Source organism: Bufo gargarizans, chromosome 4, assembly GCF_014858855.1.
Source record: "Bufo gargarizans isolate SCDJY-AF-19 chromosome 4, ASM1485885v1, whole genome shotgun sequence".
NCBI classification, from domain to species: Eukaryota; Metazoa; Chordata; class Amphibia; order Anura; family Bufonidae; genus Bufo; species Bufo gargarizans.
Window position 1 is genome coordinate 423,182,378 of NC_058083.1, and position 22,983 is coordinate 423,205,360.

A 22,983-nucleotide genomic window follows, 5' to 3' on the forward strand; every position below is an offset into this window, starting at 1 on the left:
AGGGTGTGTAAATATTATTTGTTTGTCTGTCTGTAGGGGTCTTTTTATCTCCTTTATAATTAAAAGTGAAATTTTACTTCAGTACACTGCCCTTTATAGTTTTCGTTTTTGCATTGTTTTGGGCAGTACTCAGGTGGGCCTCATTGCCTTTTCTGCTTGACCCTCTTTTCGTGCTTCCTAATATGCAACATGCTTGCATCTAGTGCAAATGTATTCACCCTTGAATGGTTCTTCAAGGCACGCATACATTGCACAGGACACACACTTAGTAGCATTGTCCATAGAGCACATATTTAAATGGGGATGTACAGTACAGAAGGAAAACAGTAAATATGAGTTAGATTTAGGCTCCATTCAGACGTCTGTAGTGCATTGCGGGTCTGCAATACACCCGGCCGGCACCCCCATAGAAATGTCTATTCTTGTCCGCAATTGCGGACAAGAATAGGACATGCTCTATTTTTTTTCCAGAGCAGCGGGAACGGATGCGGACCCGTTCTACGAACGTCTGAATGGAGCCTTAGACTCTGCTGTAACTTGAAAACTTGCTAGAATTAAGCAAACAACACACAAGGAAAACCTATCAAACCTTTGTTTATTGCTCCTCGTCTTAGACTCCGGTTCTTTAAACTCCACTTATTCAGAAGCCCACTCAGTGCAGCAAGCCCAGTAGAGGTTTGGTTGTTAAACCTTGCTGTTTTACAGAAAAATTGTTTCCTTAAATTTGTGTGGGACACCTAAGGGGTTAACAAAGTTTCTAAAATAGTTTTGAAACATTTGAGGGATGTAGCTCCTAACATGGGGTGGGTGGTTTCTATTATGTAATCCCTACAAAAAGACTTCAAATGTGAACTGGTTTTAAAATGTGCTTCTAAACTTCTAAGCCTTCTAACGACTTAAAAAAATAAAATTACATTTACAAACTGATGGCAACATAAAGTAAACATATGGGGAATGTTAAGTAATAATTATTTTATGAGGTATCACTATCCATCTTAAAAATAGAGAATTTAGAATTTTTCTAACTTATTGGTAGATTTGTGATTTTTTTTTTATAAATACAGGTAAAAATTACTAAAATTTAACATGTAGAATGACGTGTCATAAGAAGACAGTCTCAGAATTGATTGGATAGGTAAAAGCATTCCAAAGTTATTACCAAACAAAGTGACATGTCAGATTTCCAAAATTTAGCCTAATCTATTAGGTGAAAAATGGCTCGGTCCTGAAGGATTTAAAGGGGTTGCCCCATTACAAGAACCACAGCATGGGGTATGTGTCTGACCCGTGAGGGTCCAACCCCTGGGGCCCTACAGATCACAAGAAATGGGCCAGTGTTCCTCAGTATGAATGTAGCATATCTGCAGCATGCTGGCTGGCAGAAGGAGACGCAAGGGAGGTGGAGAGTGGGAAGGTGGAGAGAGGTGGTGATGAGAATGGTTGTAGTTCTCATGGTGGCAAATTCTGCTCCAGCGCTCTCTCAGGAGGCAAATGCAGTGAGTGTAGGGGTGCAGCCCTTCTTCCACTCAGGGCACACCCTAAACCTTGAGGTCACCTGCCTGTTGGTGGTTGGGTGCCCTTGGATAGTGTATGTAACGATAGTGGGGTTCAAGGCAGGACAGCAAAGGACCGGATCAGACGTGGAGCCCAATGACCATGCCATCTTGGTAATAGCAAAATAAAGTCGCTCTTTTATTGATTAAATGATGGGTGTCCCAAAGCAAGCCCAAGCAGCAGGCACCGTTCTCAAGTATTTCACAGAGTAGGCTTTTCTCAAAGCCTGTGTATAGAGGACAGCTATGACGGTGGTCCTCCCTGAGTATCTTTCTAAAGATACATGCAATTTTCACAAATGACCATAAGAGCGCAATTTCTCACAATACTACTCTGCAATGACTAACTGTGGAGTGCAGTCCTAAATCAGATGGTAAGTCCGTCTCAGTAGTGTGGCAGGCTTCAGAGGCAATATAACCCAAACCACATGCAGTGAAGTCTACAGCCATATGTGTGCATCTTTTATGATCCTCAACCTTCTGGAATAATTCAATCCTTCTTTCCCTTGTCTTGGCCTACTTGGCCGCAGCACAAAACAAGTCTTCACTCTGGCTTTCTACAAGACTCATTAACCAGGGGTTCAGCCTACTACTTGTCAACCAACACTAAGAACTGCCAATAAACTATTTCCTAGACATAGCCTTTTGGAACACATAGGCGGAGATTTACAGGTAGAAAACTGGCTTTGTTGCCCATAACAACCTGATTCCACCTTTCATTTTTCAAAGGAGCTCTAAAAAATGAAAGGTGGAATCTGATTGGTTGCTATGGGCAACTAAGCCACTTTTCTTTTACACCAGTTTTGATAAATCTACACCATAGAGTAAACATGTTAACAGGGGGGTCACTGCATGTAGGCTATTTCAATCAACTCTACGGGACTAACAAAGATGGTCTTTCAGGCCAAAAGATAATTACAAAAATGTAGCTTCAGCTAAGATGGGTCTTTTGGCTACTAGATTCTAAATTTCTAATGGGTTTTGGTCTTACAAAAATTAAATATTTTATGATAATCTGCTACTTTTGGCAGCTATGAAGTATGGTAGTTAAATACATGCAAAAGACAAAGGCCACATTGTAAGCAGAACCAGGCTTCACATGCATACTGGCTGGTTACATAACCATAGCTGGCCTTTTTGATGTGGTTACATTCCTGAACATATGTTGGTGTTTACAACAAACTAAACACATGTAATACCAATAAAACATCTGCTCATAATAAGGAAAATGTGCAACCTTACTGCGAATTTCCTCATTTTTGCAAAGCATATTGATGATTTATTTGTATGACTTTGTTCATCTGACAACAGTATTTGGGACACATAGTTCTGGGTGTGCAAGCTGGTAGCTCAAACATTCCTGTATGGTTCTGCTGACATTTAGATTTTCTTGTACCTTATGCACATCGTAGGAGTAATAGAAAGGGGAGGTTTTCTTTAAATTTAGTTTAGGGAGTGCAGAGGGGGACAGCGGGCAGGCTGGTGGTGGGGTAAATGGGAATTACATCTCAGTGGGGCTTGGAGCCTAAATGGGGAATGGATTATAACTGTTGGGCATAAATGGGGCATGATTCTATAAAAAGGGGCATGTCCACAGGTTAGGCGGCACAATATTTGGCTTGCCCCAGGCGCTGGCAACCCACAATACGTGACTGGTGGCAGTGACTATTCAACATATCTTAAGCTAATAGAAGTTTATAATGCATATATATGACATATACACCATAAGCATTTGCAGTCACCAGACAGAGTAAAAAAAGACGTGAAGATAATAAAAAAAAAAAAATCTTAGAGCTCACAGAGAACTTTGAAAACACCATTTCTATTTTTCCTTCCACAAGCCTATGTCTATGCAGCACGGTTGCTTAGTGGTTAGCATTGGTGTCGTGCAGTCCTGGGGTTCTGGGTTTGAATCTGACCAAGGATAATACTTGTGTTTGCTTGGGTTTCCTCTGGGTTCTCCGGTTTCCTCCCACACTCCGAAGACATACTGATAGATAGCAGGTGAAGATGCAAAGTGCTGCATAATATGTCAGTGCCATACGGGTCAATATCAAAGCAGGCCAGCAACGTCACATCCATCAGTTACTGTACATGGCCTTTCCTCACACAGTTTCCTAAAGTGATAAACATTCTTTTCCTGAATATACCTACATAAGATGTATGTGTAATTCTCCCCTTTACTGCATTAGATGATAATTGTCTGGAATAAAATGTAATCATCAAACCTGAAGGCAACACAACATGCCATGTTTATTAAGAGTTGTAATCCCCTGTATGTGAACTATGATACATTATTTTTATGGAAATAAAAGAGTTGTGGATATGCCCTATTGTGCCACTCAATGCATTCCTATACGTATAAGACCCCATCGATGTCCCCATGAGCAGCAGCTACATTTCCCCATCAGAACCCCTACAAGTACCTGTCACATTGACTGTGCCAGCCACAGTATCCTCAATTAGTATTAAACATAGCAATCACTTACCTGCTCCCTGCAATCAGCTACCTCTCCAGTGTATGATGCTGTCTCATCATAGACAATGGGGGCATATCGCTAGGATATGCTCCCATTGTCTTATAGGTGCGGGTCCCACCACTGGAACCTGCATCAATATCGAGAACTGAGCCCCGCAAGGTGGTGGCTGAAGGACTCCGGTCTGGCCAGCTCCAAGCCGGCTACCCATAGAAGTGAACGGGAGTGCACCGTGCATGACCGGCCACCACTCCCAATCACTTCTATGGGCTCGACTATTTTCGCAGGCTTCATAGAAAATGAATGAAGGACGGCTGCGCATGCACAGTGTGCCCTCCTTCACTTTCGAGGCTCTGTTCTCGATATAGGTGCGGCTCACAGCGATGGGACCCAACCTATAAGAAAATGGGGGCATATCCTCGCGATATGCCCCCATTGTCTGTCATGGGACAACCCCTTTAATTTCAACCACATTTCTTAAAGGTCATTTGTCACCACATAGCTCTCTAATCTTAAAGGCCAAATGGGAGCTTGTGATTACATTCTGGTGGTGTTGGTCATATTTCCATTCGTGGCCCCATTGTGAAGAAATTAGGCTTTTTATTTTATGTTAATTGGTGCCTTGCTTCAACAAGGGCAGTACCATTACACCTTACAGCACCCAAGGCTCCACTCCTTTTCTTCCCCGGCCACGCCACCAATACTTTGACTGACAGGGCTTGGCAGAAAAGACATACACACACCTGGCCCTGAGGTCTCCCGAAGTCTCATGATTGCTTGTAAGCTTCACTGTTTGGTGCAGATGCAGCAAACTTCTGCGCGGTACCGCATGTGTGCCGAACAGTGAAGCAAATAAGCAATTGTGAGACTTCAAGGCCAGGGTTAAATATGTCTTCAATGCCCTGTCAGTAAAAGTGGACCAACACCATTAAAATGTATTGACAATCCCACATCTGCATCTAAGGCTACTTTCACACTCCCGTTTGGTGCGGATCCGTCATGGATCTGCACAGACGGATCCGTTCAGATAATACAACCGTCTGCATCCGTTTGGATCCGTTTGTATTATCTGTAACATAGCCAAAACAGATCCGTCTTGAACACCATTGAAAGTCATTGGAGGACAGATCCTTTTTCTATTGTGACAGATTGTGTCATAGAAAACGGATCCGTCCCCATTGACTTACATTGTGTGCCAGAACGGATCAGTTTGGCAAGCAGCATTTTGGTGTCCACCTCCAAAGCGGAATGGTGACTGATCGGAGGCAAACTGATGCATTCTGAGCGGATCCTTTTCCATTCAGAATGCATTAGGGCAAAACTGATCCGTTTTGGATCGCTTGAGAGAGCCCTGAACGCATCTCACACATGGAAAGCCAAAACGCCAGTGTGAAAGTAGTCTAAGATGGTTTCATAGTGAGCTACTGTATGTGGTGACAGATCCCCTAGCTCTTAAAAACTTCTCTAGTTTTGTTTCTAATCTGTCTGATTCATATAAAGTATGCACATCCTGGACAAACAATCCATTTCACTATCCATACTTATTCCCTGCCTCGCATCATTCCTTATACACATTGCGAGATTTATTTGGGATATCCTTTGCTGGAGTTGTTACCTCTCAACTTTCATAAAGCCCAAGGAGGGACATTATCAGTGGTGTGGTAAATTGTTTTACCTCTAAGCCACGCCTCTAACTCCACTTAATGCCTATCTATACATGCCCCAATCCCCCCACCCTTAATGCCCCCTTACAGTAGAATGTTTCCTTTAGTGTCCCCATAAAGTAGAATGCCCCCTTTAGTGGTCCCTGAATTGTCAACAAATAATACTTACCCTGCCCTGTTCCCCCGGAGAATAGAGCACACCTGCTCTCCCCAGCAGCAGGGGCAATGAAGTGACATCCTCGTGCCTGCTGCGCTGAGCACAAGAGTACAGGGATTGTGGAATCATCATCATTCTCAACCTCCGCCCTCTGTTATTCAGTCCTGCAGGCATGATGAGAGTGCCAGCAGTTGACTGCTGAAGCAGGGAGCGGCTCCCTTGCACTTTACTGTCTCTGGGTACTAAGATTGCAGAAACAATTGAGAGCGCAGCATGCATCTACTGTCTCTGGGTACTAAGACTACAGAAACAATTGAGAGCGCAGCATGCATCTACTGTCTCTGGGTCCTAAGACTGCAGAAACAATTGAGAGCGCAGCATGCATCTACTGTCTCTGGGTCCGAAGACTGCAGAAACAATTGAGAGCGCAGCATGCATCTACTGTCTCTGGGTCCTAAGACTGCAGAAACAATTGAGAGCGCAGCATGCATCTACTGTCTCTGGGTCCAAAGACTGCAGAAACAATTGAGAGCGCAGCATGCATCTACTGTCTTTGGGTCCTAAGACTGCAGAAACAATTGAGAGTGCAGCATGCATCTACTGTCTTTGGGTCCTAAGACTGCAGAAACAATTGAGAGCGCAGCATGCATCTACTGTCTGGGTCCTAAGACTGCAGAAACAATTGAGAGCGCAGCATGCATCTACTGTCTCTGGGTCCTAAGACTGCAGAAACAATTGAGAGCGCAGCATGCATCTACTGTCTGGGTCCTAACAATGCAGAAACAATTGAGAGCGCAGCATGCATCTACTGTCTTTGGGTCCTAAGACTGCAGAAACAATTGAGAGCGCAGCATGCATCTACTGTCTGGGTCCTAAGACTGCAGAAACAATTGAGAGCGCAGCATGCATCTACTGTCTGGGTCCTAAGAATGCAGAAACAATTGAGAGCGCAGCATGCATCTACTGTCTTTGGGTCCTAAGACTGCAGAAACAATTGAGAGCGCAGCATGCATCTACTGTCTCTGGGTTCTAAGACTGCAGAAACAATTGAGAGCGCAGCATGCATCTACTGTCTCTGGGTCCTAAGACTGCTGAAACAATTGAGAGCGCAGCATGCATCTACTGTCTGGGTCCTAAGACTGCAGAAACAATTGAGAGCACAGCATGCATCTACTGTCTTTGGGTCCTAAGACTGCAGAAACAATTGAGAGCGCAGCATGCATCTACTGTCTCTGGGTACTAAGACTGCAGAAACAATTGAGAGCGCAGCATGCATCTACTGTCTCTGGGTCCTAAGACTGCAGAAACAATTGAGAGCGCAGCATGCATCTACTGTCTTTGGGTCCGAAGACTGCAGAAACAATTGAGAGCGCAGCATGCATCTATTGTCTCTGGGTCCTAAGACTGCAGAAACAATTGAGAGCGCAGCATGCATCTACTGTCTCTGGGTCCAAAGACTGCAGAAACAATTGGGAGCGCAGCATGCATCTACTGTCTTTGGGTCCTAAGACTGCAGAAACAATTGAGAGTGCAGCATGCATCTACTGTCTTTGGGTCCTAAGACTGCAGAAACAATTGAGAGCGCAGCATGCATCTACTGTCTCTGGGTCCTAAGACTGCAGAAACAATTGAGAGCGCAGCATGCATCTACTGTCTGGGTCCTAAGACTGCAGAAACAATTGAGAGCGCAGCATGCATCTACTGTCTGGGTCCTAAGAATGCAGAAACAATTGAGAGCGCAGCATGCATCTACTGTCTCTGGGTTCTAAGACTGCAGAAACAATTGAGAGCGCAGCATGCATCTACTGTCTCTGGGTCCTAAGACTGCTGAAACAATTGAGAGCGCAGCATGCATCTACTGTCTGGGTCCTAAGACTGCAGAAACAATTGAGAGCACAGCATGCATCTACTGTCTTTGGGTCCTAAGACTGCAGAAACAATTGAGAGTGCAGCATGCATCTACTGTCTCTGGGTACTAAGACTGCAGAAACAATTGAGAGCGCAGCATGCATCTACTGTCTCTGGGTACTAAGATTGCAGAAACAATTGAGAGCGCAGCATGCATCTACTGTCTCTGGGTACTAAGATTGCAGAAACAATTGAGAGCGCAGCATGCATCTACTGTCTCTGGGTCCTAAGACTGCAGAAACAATTGAGAGCGCAGCATGCATCTACTGTCTCTGGGTCCTAAGACTGCAGAAACAATTAAGAGCGCAGCATGCATCTACTGTCTGGGTCCTAACAATGCAGAAACAATTGAGAGCGCAGCATGCATCTACTGTCTTTGGGTCCTAAGACTGCAGAAACAATTGAGAGCGCAGCATGCATCTACTGTCTCTGGGTCCTAAGACTGCTGAAACAATTAAGAGCGCAGCATGCATCTACTGTCTGGGTCCTAAGACTGCAGAAACAATTGAGAGCACAGCATGCGAAGACTGCAGAAACAATTGAGAGCGCAGCATGCATCTACTGTCTTTGGGTCCTAAGACTGCAGAAACAATTGAGAGTGCAGCATGCATCTACTGTCTTTGGGTCCTAAGACTGCAGAAACAATTGAGAGCGCAGCATGCATCTACTGTCTGGGTACTAAGACTGCAGAAACAATTGAGAGCGCAGCATGCATCTACTGTCTCTGGGTCCTAAGACTGCAGAAACAATTGAGAGCGCAGCATGCATCTACTGTCTGGGTCCTAACAATGCAGAAACAATTGAGAGCGCAGCATGCATCTACTGTCTTTGGGTCCTAAGACTGCAGAAACAATTGAGAGCGCAGCATGCATCTACTGTCTGGGTCCTAAGACTGCAGAAACAATTGAGAGCGCAGCATGCATCTACTGTCTGGGTCCTAAGAATGCAGAAACAATTGAGAGCGCAGCATGCATCTACTGTCTTTGGGTCCTAAGACTGCAGAAACAATTGAGAGCGCAGCATGCATCTACTGTCTCTGGGTTCTAAGACTGCAGAAACAATTGAGAGCGCAGCATGCATCTACTGTCTCTGGGTCCTAAGACTGCTGAAACAATTGAGAGCGCAGCATGCATCTACTGTCTGGGTCCTAAGACTGCAGAAACAATTGAGAGCGCAGCATGCATCTACTGTCTCTGGGTCCTAAGACTGCAGAAACAATTGAGAGCGCAGCATGCATCTACTGTCTGGGTCCTAACAATGCAGAAACAATTGAGAGCGCAGCATGCATCTACTGTCTTTGGGTCCTAAGACTGCAGAAACAATTGAGAGCGCAGCATGCATCTACTGTCTGGGTCCTAAGACTGCAGAAACAATTGAGAGCGCAGCATGCATCTACTGTCTGGGTCCTAAGAATGCAGAAACAATTGAGAGCGCAGCATGCATCTACTGTCTTTGGGTCCTAAGACTGCAGAAACAATTGAGAGCGCAGCATGCATCTACTGTCTCTGGGTTCTAAGACTGCAGAAACAATTGAGAGCGCAGCATGCATCTACTGTCTCTGGGTCCTAAGACTGCAGAAACAATTGAGAGCGCAGCATGCATCTACTGTCTCTGGGTCCTAAGACTGCTGAAACAATTGAGAGCGCAGCATGCATCTACTGTCTGGGTCCTAAGACTGCAGAAACAATTGAGAGCACAGCATGCATCTACTGTCTTTGGGTCCTAAGACTGCAGAAACAATTGAGAGCGCAGCATGCATCTACTGTCTCTGGGTACTAAGACTGCAGAAACAATTGAGAGCGCAGCATGCATCTACTGTCTCTGGGTACTAAGATTGCAGAAACAATTGAGAGCACAGCATGCATCTACTGTCTCTGGGTACTAAGATTGCAGAAACAATTGAGAGTGCAGCATGCATCTACTGTCTCTGGGTACTAAGACTGCAGAAACAATTGAGAGCGCAGCATGCATCTACTGTCTCTGGGTTCTAAGACTGCAGAAACAATTGAGAGCGCAGCATGCATCTACTGTCTTTGGGTCCGAAGACTGCAGAAACAATTGAGAGCGCAGCATGCATCTATTGTCTCTGGGTCCTAAGACTGCAGAAACAATTGAGAGCGCAGCATGCATCTACTGTCTCTGGGTCCAAAGACTGCAGAAACAATTGAGAGCGCAGCATGCATCTACTGTCTTTGGGTCCTAAGACTGCAGAAACAATTGAGAGTGCAGCATGCATCTACTGTCTTTGGGTCCTAAGACTGCAGAAACAATTGAGAGCGCAGCATGCATCTACTGTCTGGGTCCTAAGACTGCAGAAACAATTGAGAGCGCAGCATGCATCTACTGTCTGGGTCCTAAGAATGCAGAAACAATTGAGAGCGCAGCATGCATCTACTGTCTCTGGGTTCTAAGACTGCAGAAACAATTGAGAGCGCAGCATGCATCTACTGTCTCTGGGTCCTAAGACTGCTGAAACAATTGAGAGCGCAGCATGCATCTACTGTCTGGGTCCTAAGACTGCAGAAACAATTGAGAGCACAGCATGCATCTACTGTCTTTGGGTCCTAAGACTGCAGAAACAATTGAGAGTGCAGCATGCATCTACTGTCTCTGGGTACTAAGACTGCAGAAACAATTGAGAGCGCAGCATGCATCTACTGTCTCTGGGTACTAAGATTGCAGAAACAATTGAGAGCGCAGCATGCATCTACTGTCTCTGGGTACTAAGATTGCAGAAACAATTGAGAGCGCAGCATGCATCTACTGTCTCTGGGTCCTAAGACTGCAGAAACAATTGAGAGCGCAGCATGCATCTACTGTCTCTGGGTCCTAAGACTGCAGAAACAATTAAGAGCGCAGCATGCATCTACTGTCTGGGTCCTAACAATGCAGAAACAATTGAGAGCGCAGCATGCATCTACTGTCTTTGGGTCCTAAGACTGCAGAAACAATTGAGAGCGCAGCATGCATCTACTGTCTCTGGGTCCTAAGACTGCTGAAACAATTAAGAGCGCAGCATGCATCTACTGTCTGGGTCCTAAGACTGCAGAAACAATTGAGAGCACAGCATGCGAAGACTGCAGAAACAATTGAGAGCGCAGCATGCATCTACTGTCTTTGGGTCCTAAGACTGCAGAAACAATTGAGAGCGCAGCATGCATCTACTGTCTCTGGGTCCTAAGACTGCAGAAACAATTGAGAGCGCAGCATGCATCTACTGTCTTTGGGTCCTAAGACTGCAGAAACAATTGAGAGCGCAGCATGCATCTACTGTCTTTGGGTCCTAAGACTGCAGAAACAATTGAGAGCGCAGCATGCATCTACTGTCTTTGGGTCCTAAGACTGCAGAAACAATTGAGAGCGCAGCATGCATCTACTGTCTTTGGGTCCTAAGACTGCAGAAACAATTGAGAGCGCAGCATGCATCTACTGTCTCTGGGTCCTAAGACTGCAGAAACAATTGAGAGCGCAGCATGCATCTACTGTCTCTGGGTCCTAAGACTGCAGAAACAATTGAGAGCGCAGCATGCATCTACTGTCTGGGTCCTAAGAATGCAGAAACAATTGAGAGCGCAGCATGCATCTACTGTCTGGGTCCTAACAATGCAGAAACAATTGAGAGCGCAGCATGCATCTACTGTCTTTGGGTCCTAAGACTGCAGAAACAATTGAGAGCGCAGCATGCATCTACTGTCTCTGGGTCCTAAGACTGCTGAAACAATTAAGAGCGCAGCATGCATCTACTGTCTGGGTCCTAAGACTGCAGAAACAATTGAGAGCACAGCATGCGAAGACTGCAGAAACAATTGAGAGCGCAGCATGCATCTACTGTCTTTGGGTCCTAAGACTGCAGAAACAATTGAGAGCGCAGCATGCATCTACTGTCTCTGGGTCCTAAGACTGCAGAAACAATTGAGAGCGCAGCATGCATCTACTGTCTTTGGGTCCTAAGACTGCAGAAACAATTGAGAGCGCAGCATGCATCTACTGTCTTTGGGTCCTAAGACTGCAGAAACAATTGAGAGCGCAGCATGCATCTACTGTCTTTGGGTCCTAAGACTGCAGAAACAATTGAGAGCGCAGCATGCATCTACTGTCTTTGGGTCCTAAGACTGCAGAAACAATTGAGAGCGCAGCATGCATCTACTGTCTCTGGGTCCTAAGACTGCAGAAACAATTGAGAGCGCAGCATGCATCTACTGTCTCTGGGTCCTAAGACTGCAGAAACAATTGAGAGCGCAGCATGCATCTACTGTCTGGGTCCTAAGAATGCAGAAACAATTGAGAGCGCAGCATGCATCTACTGTCTGGGTCCTAAGAATGCAGAAACAATTGAGAGCGCAGTATGCCACAGCTGTCCTGGTATCACAAGACAATCACCGAACTCCAAGACTGTCCCGCTGGATCATAGGAGTTTTGGATGGTCCCAGGAGTCCTATGTAACACCACAGATAAGACAGTGATAGCTCTCTGACTGTAGACAATGTAGTAAATAATACCTGCAGTCCACGCAAGATAAAAAAAGAGGCACATCTGTGGCAGTCCGTGTGCCTGGAATACAAAACCCTGTCTGATGTAGTTTTTAGCTAACATTTGCGCCTGTTTCCATTTGTTGGGGATAGAGTCCCAGCCCCAGCATGGCCTCCAACACAGCCCTGGTAATACCCAACTGGTGAAAAGGGCAAAAAAAACTGCCGTGCACCAAAACTGTATAGCACGGCCGGACAGAAAAAGGGACTTGCAACATTTTTTACATCTAAAAGTGGTGCAAGTCCATTAGAAAATGTGCCCCATAGACTTCTCCACTGTGCTCTCACACAGATCTCCTTCCTGTCTTGCTTCTATTCTTCTAGAAGACCAGCACTGAGGAAATAGTTTGTTATATGGTCAAACACCAGTTCTGCTTGCCGAAAGCAGAAGAATGATACATTTATGCCCAAATGACAAAACCCTTACAATATTGAAGGGAACCTGTCAGCCCCAAAATGGACAATAAACCGCCAGCAGTACCTTACAGCTGATGACATCAGGTTTCTAATGATGTTCTTGTGTAAGCTGTCTGAGCTCACCCGTAGGTCATATGCAAATGAGGTCCTTGAACTCAAGGGGGCAGCAGCTTTCATGCTTAATGTCAAGCTCATTGCACCCCCATCCCACCCCTTGGCTTTTGATTGGTAGCCTTCTTTCAGGTGGATTCTTTCAGATGTGATTCCATCCTAAAATTTTGTGCATGCACCATATGATCTCCTTTCTGGAGCCTGCGCATCGATTCCCACTGTAGTGTACTTGGCTTCAGCGTGTTAATGTGCAGGCGCTCCTGATCCTTTGACTGACACTGAGGTGGGATAATGTTCTCTGAAGCGCTTGCCCATGGGAGTCTGCACCTGGGCATTGGCTGGCTGAAGTTGACTTCTACACTTTTACCAGATTAGATCAACGCTCAAAGAAAGGCAACTTATTTTGTATATGTGTCTTAAGTTTACTGTGCACTAGTCTAATAAATAAAAACTCCCAAATACCTGACGTCTTCCAAAGATAATATACGGTAGTCTACTTTCTAAATGAGAAACAGCATTTTTTTCTGCAGTACTATGGAACACTTGTTATACTCCAGAAACAATTGCATGACAACACAAATGAGAAAAACAGACAAACGCAATTCATAAGGCAATATTAAGGTTCTGCGTTCCAACAGTTTGGCAGATTTACTGCAGAAGAAGCTACACAGACTATTACTGAATGATGAGTAGACACTGCGGTCTCTTTCATAATGTGTACATGTCTGGATTCCAAAATACATATATCACAAATACAGGTGATTTAGGACTTGGGATGACACAAATTTCCTAATGGCATGTAAAGACAGTTTAATTCATTGACTATCCTATGAAAGATATGAGCAGTGACTGATGGTCTATACAGTCTATGCTCTGCGGAATGAGACAGCACAGGAATGTAAATGGGTGGAAGACGGCAGTTCCAGGTGTCTATGACAGAAGGAATGGACAACTTAATTATCGTACCTCTTGCCCCTGTGGTATTTCCTTCACTGTGCGGAGGTGCAGGCGTGTTCCTTCAAAGACGATCACACAGTTTGGGTCACAACTGTGATTTAACAGGGACATGCTAAAATAAGAAAATATTGAAAAATAGGATATATTAAAACAAAGTTAATTGAACATATTTGAAGAGTTTATCTGCCAAAAATCTTATTATTGCTGGTGGAAACGGGGAATGGAAAGCAGTCAATGCTATTAAGCTGATTTCCCTTTCAACTTTCTCTTTCAAAGTGCAGGAAGAAAAAAGCAATCACTTCATTGATACGGTGAGCAAATCATCACTACTCATGATCCTTCTGTACAAACAGTGCATATATGGCATAACATTTTCTTACAACTTCTCATGGAGAACGCTGAGTTTTTCACACTTCCACATCACACACAATGTTTCAGGGGTCACATCCCTTTACTCATGGGAGTGGATTATAGGTATATATAGCAATCAAGCAATCAATCTGCCTGACAATACACCGACCTCCCCTTTATGTCCTCAGATGTAGATGTATTGTGGCTTCATTTTGGATGAAAATGTAACCGGCACTTATAATACTTATCGCATTTCCATATACAGTGGATATAAAAAGTCTACACACCCCTGTGTGAGGTCAGGTTTCTGTGCTGTAAAAAAAAATTGACAAAGATAAATAATTTCAGAACTTTTTCCACCTTTAATGTGACTTATTAACTGTAAACAAAAAAAAATACTAATAATGGCTGCATAACTGGGGAGGTAGCGGTGTTCAGAATCAAGCAATCACATTCCAAATTATGTTAAATAGGAGTCGGCATACACCTGCCATTATTTAAAGTGCCTCTGATTAACCACAAATAAAGTTCAGCTGCTCTAGTTGGTCTTTCCTGACATATTCTTAGTTGCATCCCACAGCAAAAGCCATGGTTCACAGAGAGCTTCCAAAGCATCAGAGGGATCTCATTGTTAAAAGGTATTAGTCAGGAGAAGGGTACAAAAGAATTTCAAAGGCATTAGATTTACCATGGAACACAGTGAAGACAGTCATCATCAAGAGGAGAAAATATGGCACAACAGTGGCATTACCAAGAACTGGACGTCCATCCAAAATTGATGAAAGACAAGAAGAAAACTGGTCTGGGAGGCTACACCAAGAGGCCTACAGCAACATTAAAGGATCTGCAGGAATATCTGGAAAGCAGTGGTGTAGCTAAAGGCTCGTGGGCCCTGGTGCAAGAGTTAGGCTTGGGCCCCCTTCCCTCAGTGCTTTGTGTGTCTTATTATGCAGCACAATGGTCTTTGGGCCCCCTCAGGCTCCTGGGCCCGGTAGCAACTGCTACCTCTGCACCCCTTATACCTACGCCCCTGCTGGCAAGTACTGGCTGTATGGTACATGTGACAACAATCTTCTGTATTCTTCATATGTCTGGGCTATAGGGTAGAATGGCAAGACAAAAGCCTTTTCTTACGAAGAAAAACATCCAAGCCAGGCTACATTTGGCAAAAACACATCTGAAGTCTCACAAAAGCATGTGGGAAAAGGTGTTATGGTCTGATGAAACCAAGGTTGAACTTTTTGGCCCTAATTCCAAAAGATATGTTTGGCGCAAAAACAACACTGCACATCACCAAAAGAACACCATACCCACAGTGAAGCATGGTGGTGGCAGCATCATACTTTGGGGCTGTTTATCTTCAGCTGGAACTGGGGCCTTAGTTAAGCTAGAGCAGGGGTGCACAACGTTTCCTGGTTGGGGGCCACATTGCCAGATTGAACCAATGACGAGGGCCGAAATTAAAATTTAAAGGTGTATTAACAACTGAAATATTGTACTTATGGCATATTGAACACACATTATATACCATTAATGTCTAGTTATACTTCCAGGACTCCCATCTAATGGGTGAAATACATGAAAAATATATGTGAGCAACCACAAGACATAGGCATACATGTCTGTTACCAGATGGTTGGGGGCCGCACAGAATGGTATCAAGGGCCGCATGTGGCCCCCGGGCCGCAGGTTGTGCACCCCTGAGCTAGAGGGAATTATGAACAGTTCCAAATACCCAGCTAGAGCCCAGACCTGGATCTTGCCAAGTCAAAATGTGCCATGCTGATAGACTCATACCCCAAAAGACTGAGTGCTGTAATAAAATTAAAAGGTGCTTTAACAAAGTATTAGTTTAAGGGTGTTCACAAATTTTTTCTTCCCTCCACCTAAAAGATTTCACTTTGTTTTTCAATTAAGTTGTACAGTTAATAGGTCACATTAAAGGTGGAAAAAGATCTGAAATTATTTATCTTTGTCTCATTTTTTTACATCACAGAAACCTGACATTTTAACAGGGGTGTGTAGACTTTGTATATCCACTGTATCTCCAATTTCATAATGCTCTATCGCATAGAGGTATTCTCCCCTAGAATATCTTCCAAACACAGCATTGAATTGAACATGGTATAGTGGCACTCCATGTAAAGCTGTACAGCTCCTGGATTTGGCTCTTCCTAGGGCATGAGAAGAAAGGCATAATGGACCCTTAATTGATTGCACTGAAGGGTCCCAAAAACTTTGCAGTACTCAAGTCACATTTAAGTCTTTCTGTCTTAAAGCAGCTCCGTCACCAGGTAGAGCTCATCATGCTAATTAAAATAATACCTTTCTTTTGTCTATATGCTAAATAGCTGCAAAGAGATCTGCATTTTTATGTATATGCAAATGAGAAGTCCAAGCACCAGAAGGAGGGGCTGAATCCTTGGAGCACTGCTTTGTAACATCCCCTGTGCTCTGCACACTCCCCCTCCCATTGATTGACAGGACTAGACATGCTAGGAGCAGAGCTGTGTCCTAGCTTCTACATATCATATACTCTATGTACTATAGCTTCACCACACTGAGATCTGCTGAGAAAGCTAATATACATATTACTGCTGCTGCTAGCCACAAGCATAATATATTATTATAGTCCCAGGATTCAAACCTATGATCTCTACATGCACTTCTATACACTAACCACCAAGCTATAGCATGACCACATAGAGATACATGCGTTTTCTATGCCTATAAGCTAACACATATTACTGGGGTCTTTCTAATAAAATAAAGCAGTAATATGTATATTAGTCAATGAGCAGTCGGCAAGAGGATAATGTCCATTTTCTGATGATCCATTCCTATTAAGAGGAATCTGTCACTAAAATGTCACTGATATAACTACCAGCAATGGCCATCTTATAAATGCATAATATCTATACCTTTATGTAATCTGGGTGTTTATTCCATGGAAATTGCAGTGAACGTGGGCACTTTGAAAAGGAATGCCCACCCAGCTGGGCACGCAGGAGCTGTTTTTCAGTGATAAAAGTGCTTTTCCGGGACATGGAATAAACACTAAGATGACATAAAGGTATGGTTATAATGCTTTTACAATGTTCTGATGGCTATTGCTGGGAGTTATATTAGTGAAATTTACCTGACAGACTCTCTTTAAACGTAAAAATAACTATTTCTCTTCTCTACGCCCAAATTAAATTCACAAAAAATCTTTTTACTAAATTCACTGTGTGGTAGACCAGAATATTTAGAAAGTTTTGACACTTGGCAATGCTGGCTAAAGATAATGTAAGTGAATTGTGGTAACAACTGAATCAGAATTCCTGCTGTGGGAAAGTTTAGAATTTAGTTCTAATGAAAATGCCTCTTTCCGTTGAACTGCTTATATTACTGTAGGTCCATGTGGCATGAAATATAAACTAGGGCCCCCAGTTTTACCTTTCAACTTATTTCTGTCCTTAGTGAAATCCACATGCTAAACTTAAACAAAAAGCCATCAGTTTAAGACTACATAAATAATTTCTGCAGCTGGTAATGAGGCATTCTGAAAACAAATTTTAAATCATTTTTTTTTTCTCGTTTCCTTGTAATTTAACAGTGGAAGTCGTTTTCTTCTAATAAACCCCACCGGCTACCTAAGAGCTAAAAAAAATAAAACTAATAATTGAGTCACTGTGAATAAGGCAGTCTATGCATTACCTGGGATACAGGCCAACACCAACGTCCTGCATCTCTCCATCGCTGATGGTGAAGCTGTTACAGGTCAGCTGTAAAAACAAGCAAAGCAAATCTGGGATTAGTGGGTTTTGACCTGAAGGAATAGAAACATTCAATAAATAAAGTCTATAGCGTTCAGCAAATTGCTGTGGAAGATCATAAAACACCCAGTGCCAGCACCGGAAAAAGAGCCAGGTATCACACGTGGCTCCGGTCTCCTGCAATGTTTCAAGCAGCTCTCAAAGCGTATACTAGCTCCATTCAGCAAGGAAAGGACTGAAATAAGGTGTTCTTAATTAGAGGAGAGAAAGGGGACCTGTTCAATGGGGCAGCCAAGCTCTTCTGGTTTTACAGACTGGAGCTTGTTAAGAAGATGCAGTAAAACTGTGTGGCTTGGGCAAATTTAGAGCAATACATTTATTAATTGGCACATTTAGTGACTAGCTCCATTACCAACAGCTAATGATTTTTAACGCTTAGAAAGAAATTATATCCACACAAAATAAATGCTACTGTACAGGTTACACATAGCAACTTAGCTGCAAATGAAACATTGTTCCCTGTTAATGGAAGATGTTGCCACCTAGGTAGATGAACTTCTGACCAAATCTTTTGCAATAAACTGGCATTCCACTTGTAGCAATGTTATTATTCTGGTCACAGGGGATTCATAGGGGCCCGGTAGAGAAAGGGGCATGCCGATGGCCAGTGCTGCTTCCAGCTGTTGTCGCGGCCTTAGGATGCAAATCCAGTTGAGAACTATGGAAAAGCAGAGAACCACTGTATGTACCCACCCATGGACTTTTACACTGCACCTGATTGGGAAAGTTACACATATGAGCTCATGGTTGTTATCACCACTTTGTCATGAGTAAGGATCACTTCTGTAAAATCCGAAACGCGCAGACAAGGTATCTGAATTGGATTTTATTTAGCACATTATTAATAAAGGCTGTTACATTTTTTGGAAGCTGGACTTTTTCTTTTCTTTGGTATTTATTCTGTGCTCTGTACCTAGCAGTCTGTGCCTCCCGTCAAGATTCATCACAGGTGAGCGCAGCGATCTCTTTTTGTATTTAGCTTAAATGGAATCTGTCAGCAGTTTTCTGCTGCTCTCACTTTTAAATCCTAACAGCTCCAGCTCATGCCAGTGAGTCCCCATATTCATGAGCTTATGGCTATCCCTGCCCACCTGCCTCTGATTGACAGGTTTTCCCAAGTGAATCAGCAGCAGGTGGGTGGGGAAAGCCAGGAGCTCATGAATATTTAGGACTCATAATTATGCACTTTCCATTTTGGCAAAATGGAAGGCTCAGTTAAAGAAAGTGACCCAGCATTTTGCTTAGGGGATTCCCCCCCCCCCCCCCTATTTTATGTTAGCCTTAGTTAGGACACCATAAAACGGGTGACAGATTCCCTATTCAATGGTCTTTGTTGGCGTGGCCATTTTTTTCTTTTTTTCTACATCAGTCATTAGCCGGACTGATCTGGCACTAAGATTCATCAGCTATTAGGTTAGCGGCTTATGTCCGTCGTTGTCCTGCTATTCTAAATAAGCGCAGACATCACTCCATTGTGTGTGCTGGGACTAGTGCTCAGTGAACTCCTTTCAGCATTAGGAGAGTTAATCCCTTTCTCCTGCCCCTGTCCAGGTGATGGTTAAGTTTCTGATCAGCCTCCTATTTAGCTGCGCTCTGGATCCACTTCCTCGCCTGCGCTTTAAGGTTCCTACCCAGGGAAGGAGATCCCATGTACTGAACCCTGTCTGTCTTTTGATTCTGCTCCTTGCTGCCTGCCCCAACCTTGGAACTGTGACCTGGATTATGCACAAACCCTGCCTGCCCTGACCTTGGAATCGCTTTTTGGAATACGCAAGTACTTGGCCTGCCCTGACTCTTGGACTGCAATCATACTACAATTTAGCTAGTGTCTTTGGTGCTTTGCACCAATGTCTCTGACTCCTGTGGGTTAGAGGCCAACTACACCAGGACTAGTCCAGGAGGTAGAGGCCTGGTTGGTTCCTTGTGGTGAAGTCCAGATTCCTGTATAGGGGTAAAAGGGTGAATAGCAGGGAACTACCAGTATAAAGCCCTTAGGTTTAGCCCAAAGCCAAACTGGTTAATTGGCACAGTGGGTCCACACCCACTGTCCATAACACAAGCCCTGCTGTTCCTAAAGACACCCGCCAATGACAGATCTGATAGAGTGAGCAAAACAATAGCAGTTCTGGCATTGTTGGTAACATGTCAGTACAATACTCATGATACCATAGTTACATTTTTTTCAACTTTTTTTTTACTTTGCACAAATTTTGCTTCACCGCATTCATAACATTTAAATTTTTCCATCAATAGAATTGTGTGGGCCTTGTTTTTTTTTTTGGGAGACTAATTGTAGTTTTTATTGGATACATACAACTTTTTTATCACTTTTCTTTCTTTATATATTTTGTACTGTTTAAAAACGTATGGGGTCATTTATCAAGCTGGTGTAAAGTAGAACTGGCTTAGCTGCCAATCAAACAGATTCTACCTTTCAATTTTGACAGCTCCTTTGGAAAATCAAAGGTTGAATCTGATTGGTTGCTATGGGCAACTAAGCCAGTTCTACCGTACACCAGTTTGATAAATCTCACCCATTAGTTTATATTTTAGTCCCACTAGGGAACGCAAACTTCTCATACTTTGCTTCTGTCAAACACTGCAATATTTTTGTATTGCAATGTTATCCCTGTCAGCTTTACACTGACACGCTATTAAACCCCATTTCTTGCAGGGCTTTATAGGTTTACTCACATGGCAGGTCTGGAAGCTATTGCTCTGCCTCTGGTCTCCAGAAACCATTGACATCCCATGACTGCATTGTGGTGGTGGGCGATGGCATGACTTTTTCCATAAACCACTTGGATGTTGCAGTAAGCATTAAGTGGTTAACTGGATATCTCTGATCCTTGCTGTTAGAGCAGGAATCCAGCTCTCATTCATAAACAGACTCTTCCTATGGTAGTGTGGGCACAGCTCCTGTGCCCCTGCAATCACCTCGCACAGACATGTATGTCTCGCTCACTATGTACATGAATGACAAATGGTGGGAAGGGGTGAAATGTTTCCCACTAGAATATTATGGCTTGAGCCACACTTGTTTGAAGTAAGGGAGCAGGATGGATCATTTTACTTTTTAATTCTATGTCTTTGTTAGAGAGGGACATCAGAGTTTGTTATTATCGTCAATTCTTCCCTACAGATTTTAAACCTTTTTATACTAAACTAGTGACAGGTTAAAGAGGACCTTTCATAGGTCCAATCATTATAAACTAAGCATCAGGATACGTAGGGGATAGTGCAGGGATCTAACTACACTTACTATTTTTTCTGGGCGCCGCTCTGTTCGCCCGCTGCGGCCTCCGTTGTATTCTCCCGCCTGGTATGCTAATTTTAGCATCGGAGCAATGAGGAGGAGACTGAGTCTTTCTCCATGGGCGTCTCCTTCTTTCTGGCTGTATCGCTGTCTAATCTCAGCGGAGAGCGTCACAGCCAGGGAGAAGGTGAGTTTTTTTTTTTCTCTGTTGCGATTGGACAGTGCTACAGCTAGGGAGAAGGAGACGCCCACGGAGAAAGAGAAAATGTCTCCAGAAAAAACTAAGTGCAGTTAGATCCCAGGATTATTCCCCTATGTATCCTGATACTTAGTTTATAATGTTTGGAGGTCACAGAGGGCGAACGGAGCGGCGCCCAGAAAAAATTGTAAGTGCAGTTAAAATCCCTGCACTATGCCCTACGTATCCTGATACTTAGTTTATAATGTTTGGACCCATGAATGGTCCTCTTTACGCAGTTGTATATCTTATCACCCCTGAGCCTACTCAGGGCATTTGTTGACTCCATGATTGAAATGTTTACAGGTTCTGGTGAATATGAAGATACGTGCATGTAGACATAAGAACATGTTAAATTCTGAGGGGCTAGAGCAAGCTTCCAAACCAGATCTACATGTAGTAAAAAAGGGGGCAGAGTTAAGGGGCATTCACACAACTGTATTTTCAGTCCATGTCTGATCTGCATTTTTTACGGATTGTATGTGGACTCATTCAATTCTATGGGGCCACAAAGATGCTGATGTTATCCATGTGCTGGGTGCATCTGTGCAACCGAGCCACAAATTGTAGAACACGTCCTATTCTTGTCTGTTTTTCAGACAAGAATAGGCATTTTTTCAATGGCGCCTGCAAAAAGTGCGGGATGCACACTGACCACACCCGTATTTTGCGGATCTGGCATGTATGAGCGTTCCATATCTTGTACTTTTCTTTTTAGTAAGTTAGGCGTGTTTACGGCTCTAGTTATGTCAGACATGGAGACTGACAATTTTGATGCAAAATTGCATTAATGTGCCCATGGCTGTCAGAATCCATAATCTGTCAGAGAGCTACTTAAAAAAAATATGGGTATAGGGTATGAGTTGCTTTAATTGTGTAAATTATCCAGAAGACATCAGGTGGAGCAATGACATTACCGAATTACACAGCCTAGAGTGGGCCATAAACAGTGTGTGGGATGAAGAGGGTTACTCGTTTTTAAAACAGGACTATATGCCTTTTTTTTGTGTAAAGGGGGTTCAAAAGGGGACATTGTACTAGATGGCACTAATGAGGGCATTATTGTTCTATGGAGCCACCAAGGAGGACATATCTATTTTCATGGGCACCGAGGAACATATTCATGCTATAAAGGTGCACATTCATAATGCAAGAAGCACTAAAGGGAACTTTACTATTCCATGAAGGCACAAACTGGGGGATTTCTAAGTATGGGGGCACAAACGGGGGCATTCCTATTGTACAGGGGAACAAAGGTGCATATTATTATTGTATGGGGCATAAAACCAAACATTGCAATTTCATGGAGGCTTAAACAGGAACATAATTACTGAGGGTGATTGAAAAGTGATGAGAAAATGTGCTAGTGTTACACTCTACAGACATAGGTTGCAGCTGGAGAAAGTCTTTATGGCACTCTGGCTGGATGGAGAGGGAAAAGGAATGTGACCGATTCCAATCATAGAGGATATCACCTGTAAGTCACTGGATAGAACTGTAATGTAATCACATATCTGGTCAACAGAGCATCTGCGTACAACTGGTAT

At 43.6% G+C, this 22,983-nt stretch overlaps 1 protein-coding gene across 3 annotated transcripts in view; it reads right to left on the reverse strand.

Moving 5' to 3' along the window:
• The window catches only part of SMYD3 (SET and MYND domain containing 3), a 709,171-nt gene that overhangs the window by 237,173 nt on the left and 449,015 nt on the right, over positions 1-22,983 (reverse strand). For all 3 annotated transcript variants that reach the window (XM_044291898.1, XM_044291900.1, XM_044291901.1), the window contains 2 exons: positions 17,824-17,891; positions 13,783-13,885 (listed from right to left, as the gene is read on the reverse strand). In XM_044291898.1, coding sequence (XP_044147833.1) covers positions 13,783-13,885; positions 17,824-17,891 — 171 coding nt within the window. The remainder of the gene's footprint in view (positions 1-13,782; positions 13,886-17,823; positions 17,892-22,983) is intronic.